This window comes from Microtus oregoni, unplaced genomic scaffold (genome assembly GCF_018167655.1).
Source record: "Microtus oregoni isolate MIOR12 unplaced genomic scaffold, Mior012 000201F_ref0000476, whole genome shotgun sequence".
Lineage (NCBI taxonomy): Eukaryota > Metazoa > Chordata > Mammalia > Rodentia > Cricetidae > Microtus > Microtus oregoni.
This window is the reverse complement of record NW_024544860.1, coordinates 247,223-253,002: the sequence shown is the minus strand read 5'-3', so window position 1 is coordinate 253,002 and position 5,780 is coordinate 247,223. Positions and strand designations below refer to the sequence as shown.

Sequence of the window (5,780 nt, the reverse complement as noted above, 5' to 3'; positions counted from 1 at the left end):
GGGAGAATCATGGCGACTCTCTGACTCAGCTTCTTTCTCCCAGCCTTCCGTTTTGTTTACTCCACCCACCTAAGGGTGGGCCTATCAAATGGGCCTAGCAGTTTCTTTATTGCTTAACCAATGAAATCAACAGATTGATATATGACACTCCCACATCAGAAGGCAGAGTCAGGGAGAATGCCATGTAGCCACTGAAGGAGACAAATACTGGATGGAACCTTACTGGTAGGCCACAGCTATGTGGCAATACACGGATGAATTGGGTTAATTTAAGATGTAAAAGTTATTTAATAAGAAGCCTAAGCTATTGGATATGCAGTCTTATAATTAATATAAGTTCTGTATAATTATTATGGGTGTGGATAGTGAGGAAATGACTAAACAACCTCTGTCTATACCAGGATATAATGAAGTTTGCAAGCTATAAAGCATACACACAATTAATGTCTAAGTTCAAATGTCCTGTTCCTTGACTACTAAGGAATTGTACAAAGAAGCACAAATCAGCCTGAATGCTTCACTGCCTGAGGGAATGCAACAGTCTGTCAGGAACTGGGAGGTATATTGTGACCCAGGAACTATGGGCTTTAACCTGAAAATCCTATGACACATGTCTCTAAAGGCAGTTAGGTCAGGCCAAATCCATGGTTCCCTGAAGAGTCTACTGCCCACTAAAATCCTATGACCTTGACCTCCACTGTCTGCCATTACTCTCAACATTTCCTTTGTCTATGTCCTACAAAAACAGCTGATTAAGCTCTCTTTGTCCAGTTTTCTGATCTCTTCGGCATTCTTATAAGAGTCAACATTTCCAGGTCCTTTGCAGCAACAAAATCCCCTTTGAATCCTATTTTTGTTTCAATTTTCTTCTGCTGCTGTTATTAAATTATGCAATCAAAAGCAACTCAGGTAATGAACATGTTTATTTGGTTGGTAACCCTATTTCACAGTTCCTCCTTATGAGAGCTTAGGATAGATACCCAAGCTGATAACTAAAGGCAAAACATGTGGAATCATTGTTTACTGACTTTCCCTCTTGTTTTGTCACTGTCTTGTGCTCAGAGCTTTGTGCTCAGAGATATTGCCAACTCAGTGTAAGAGCCTACCTATATCAATCAAAACCAACACAATCTCTCTCAGATACCCTAATCAGATATTCTTATCTAGTCATACTCTCAATTGGTATTTTCTGAGATCACTCTAAGCAATACCATTCTGATAGCTGAGGCTAATATGCAGAAAGATTTTAAGATCCAAGGCAACGTACTAATTATATCAATAACTTAAGCAGCAAAAACACAAACAAAGATAGATATGCCAGGAAATGGAAAGAAGAAAAAACCATTTAAGATAAAGAAGATAAAACTAAAACTGTCTCTCCACAGAAACTTTCCAAACAAACAAAAACTCAAGGAACTCATAACATGAGAAATCTGAATAAGAAATTGGTGAGACCATTATTTTCCAGAAAATAAACAATATACTTAGATAACAATGAATAAAATCAACAACATAGATTGATAGCACTGACAAAGACACAAAGACATATTATTCTCCTTTAAATAAAAACTACAAGATTCTAATAAAAATCAAACTCTAAGAAATCAGTGACTAGCACTCATCCTATACACTTCTGTTATTTATCCTTTACAAAAAATAGAAAATGGCTTGGGTGAAGAAGGCTGTTCTACCAAAATTGGAGAGATTTACTTGAAACCTTCTCATGTTTTTCATAGAAAATAGTTTTGACTACTTAAAAAAAATCTCATTATCTTATAGTAAAGAAAAGGGTGTCTGTTAGGATCACTTAGACACCATTTTGCTCCCCCTGATTGCTGATTGCTTGTAAGTCTACAATCAAAGTGAGGAAATGAAAATATTTTAAAACAAAATGCAAGATCACAGATTTTTAAAGACTCGGTGGACACCTAGAGCAGCTTGTTTTACTCTAATTGCTTTATAAGTCACAAGCACTTTTGAAAACAAGTTTATTGCTATTTTTTGCATATGTTTGGCAATGAGTGAGAATATCTTCCATATATATACAAGTAACATACAAAAAAGGGTTTCAGATGCCCTGGATCTAAAATGCTAGAGTTATGAGCCTCACAACTTGAGTGTAGGTATCTGAACTCAGGTCACCTCCAAAATGAATATGTGCTGAGCCACCTGCCAACATCCATAATACCTTTTATCCAATAAACCAAAAGTCTCTCACAGATTAACAACAAGAGCAACAAAACCTAAATAAAGAAAGAAGTAAATAAATGATCCTTGGAAACATGATGTGTCAAAACTAAGATGACGTGTATGGTAAATTTGCACCATAAATGAATACAGTGCAATGGCAATTCCCAACGATTTATAACAGGAAAGCTATTACAAAGCTACATTCATATTGTAAGCACACAGAGTAATCATGGGATTATCAAAAAATAGTACACAGATTGACATAATATGACTTCTTTCTGGGTGGAGGTTGTACATACCTTTAATCCCAGCACTCAGGAGGCAGAGACAGCAGGATCTCTGTGAGTTTGAAGCCAGTCTGGTCTACAAAGTGAGTTCCAGGACAGGCTCCAAAGTTACAGAGAAACCCTGTCTCAGGAAAAAAAAAATTACCACAAAGCTGATCAACCTAGAATGTGTATGATATTTGGGAAAGAATAAAGAGGATGGAGAGAAAAGGCCAAGAGCAAAGTCAGGAAAATATAGTCAGCTATTAATCAAAAGACCAAAGGAAACAGTCAGGAAACGTGTGGTCCTGACCAATGTTACCCAGCTACCTATGATTCTATGTGTATGGAAATTAAATAAAGTCTTCACAATTTTCACAAAATTACTTCAATGTGACCCTTAAACTGTTGTTTCTGACCTTCCAGCTACTGTTATTTCTTCCAGAGAGGCCTCATGCTCTAGAGCCCTCTCTGCAAAAAGAGATGATCTCCTGCTATGGTTATGCAGCCCCTTAGACCTCCTTGTGTTTTCAGGTAAACCCAGACACACTGAAGCCCAATCCCAAAACAATATAGAATAACATCTGCTTCCTGTCGAATGGATTTTAATGCAAGATATAGATTCTGCTCTATCTACCTGCCCAACACCATAAAAACCTAAGAAACCTCTGTAGCACAGAAACTCCCTTTGTCCCCTAAACAAACTAAACATCACTGAATTACACCATTGCAGCTGGTGGTAGCAGAAAGTTAGAAGCATTTTAATCATGTATTGCTAAAAGACAATCAACATCACCATAGTTCTACCAGCTTTTAAACCATTTGAGACATTTATCAGACAAACTTGAAAGTAGACTGCAATATTCAGAACTTCTAGAAACCAGATTATCAGTTTTCAAATTTTTCTTTCCACTGTACACCAAGAGCATGGCTCTGTATGTACACTGGACAGTGATATTACAAGCACAATATCTGACCATGCCAGGGCTGCAGAATCTCCCTCTCCCCAGGAAATCCATACACGGGGAGGCTCAGAAGACAAGGGGCACTACGCAAGTCATTACACAGAGCAACAGAACCACAGCCTGGCTCATGGTCCATCCAAACCCCAGCAGAAATTACAGCTCTGAACACCCTACACGCACCATGGCATAGGTTGTGGTCTTCCTTACAACTCATTACAACAAAAGTAGAAAAGAATCCTGGAAAGAACCTGCAACCTACCTGCTTGCTAAGATGTCCAGAGTCCCTCACTGGCTAAGGCCAATTCTGCTGGGCCTCAGAATATTTTCAGCTCCCCTAATGGGTGATCAGAGATCACCAGACAGCACAGTACTTCCTATTCTGCCCTTCCAGCCCAGTAGACAGGGTTCTAGACCAGAAAGTTTGTATTTTAGTAGACAGTCATCCACTTTCTTAGCACATATCCCATTCCTCATCCGAAGCACAGGGTCCTTTGAATACACCTTCTATTACACACTCAATGTGCAGTGCAGCCAACCTATCACGTCATACCTGGGAAATCCTGCAGCCAAACATGGGTCACATTTACAACTGTTGTTAATGAAAAATAGGCCATGAATTAGAAGATAATAAGGGGTCATAGTAAAGCTTGGGGACAGGAAAGAGAATGCAGATATGATATAGTTATAATCTCAAAAAAATATTTTGAAAAGTTGAAACAGGATTCATGGCCATGTGCTTCAGAAACTAAAGATTTATATTACAGCACATCAAAGATTTCTCAAACCTTTTATGTCAGGATGTATATTTAAAACCAGTAAAATAACAGTCCTGTTAGGCAGGCTACATTTTACTCAGATCTATTTTGGTTGAACTACTATAACTATAGCAATTTGGTTTTATGAGAAGGTCAGTTCTTTATTTAGATTCTTGATTGCCCTGGCCTGTGGACAACAAGAAATGGCCATCAGGACATTTATGGAGCATCTAAAATTGATTACTGAATTTCTAATTAGGTAATTAGTAAATAGCTAAGCATTGCTAATCTCAACTACCGTTGAAGTAGGAAAGTTCTCAACCACTGTCCTGTCTTTCACTTTCTGCACTGTGAATATACCAGCTTCAAGCTTGACCTACTCAGTTCTTGCACAGATCCCTCTTCATTTATAAGCAAGCACTAAAAGACTGAGATACTGGAGGTCACTCACTAGCTGTTCTATTTTTGCTTTCTCACAAACCAGTCAAGGCCCTGTCCTGAAGGAGTTTCAGGACTATCTACCCAGCACTGGGCAGCAGAGACAGAATTGGGTATTTAAAGAAATTATCGAGTCCGGAGCGAGCGAGGGAGCGAGCTAGAGGCTGTTGGACGGCAGGAGCGGAGCAATGCCTAAATCAAAGGAACTTGTTTCTTCAAGCTCTTCAGGCAGTGATTCTGACAGTGAGGTTGAAAAAAAGTTAAAGAGGAAAAAGCAAGTGGTTTCAGAAAAGCCTGTGAAGAAGCAAAAGCCTGGTGAGACTTCTAGAGCATTGGCATCTTCCAAGCAGAGTAGCAGCAGCAGAGATGATAACATGTTTCAGATTGGGAAGATGAGATATGTCAGTGTTCGGGACTTTAAAGGAAAAATTCTAATTGATATTAGAGAATATTGGATGGACTCAGAAGGTGAAATGAAACCAGGGAGAAAAGGTATTTCTTTAAACATGGAACAATGGAGCCAGCTGAAGGAACAGATTTCTGACATAGATGATGCAGTAAGAAAGCTGTAAAATCTGAGCCATATCAAACTGTACTGTTGTAGTTGTTTCAATCTGTCTTTTTACATTGGCTTTTGCTTTCTAAATGTTGTTTTCCAAGCTGTTGTATATTTGGATTGCAGAACAATTTGTAAAGTGAATACTTTTTTTTAATGTGCATTATTAAAATGTTCTGAGTGAAGCTAAATGTCAACTTTATTAAAGAGGATTGCTTTGTGCCCCCCTACCTAGTGTAAAATAAAGCCAGATCGTTACAATCTTAAAAAAAAAAAGAAAGAAAGAAATTATCAATTACATAGCATGGGGCAACAATATTATAAGCTCATAGTCTCCCACACCTGTATGGCAGAGTCTCCCCCTCCCCCAGGGAATCCACACTCAACAAAGCTCAGAGGCCAAGGGCTACTACCCAGATCACCAAACAAACTAACAGAACCTGTCTGGATCATGGTCCATTGCTTTCCAAGCAGCTAATAGCTCAGCCAACCAGCTCTTTCTGGTCTGGGGAAAGTGGCCCCTACATTTACCATTGCATGGCTTTGTGGTCCTCCTTACAGCTCCATTCAGCATAACAAGAGAATCCTGGAAAGAACCTGTAAGCTACCG

At 38.8% G+C, this 5,780-nt stretch overlaps 1 protein-coding gene across 1 annotated transcript; it reads left to right on the top strand.

The window, feature by feature from the left end:
* The first annotated feature begins 4,752 nt into the window (after positions 1-4,752).
* On the top strand, positions 4,753-5,361 carry LOC121445526 (activated RNA polymerase II transcriptional coactivator p15). The gene has a single exon (XM_041647649.1). It carries the CDS (start codon positions 4,803-4,805, stop codon positions 5,184-5,186), a length of 384 nt encoding a protein of 127 aa, XP_041503583.1. The 5' UTR covers positions 4,753-4,802; the 3' UTR covers positions 5,187-5,361.
* The last annotated feature ends 419 nt before the right edge of the window (positions 5,362-5,780 follow it).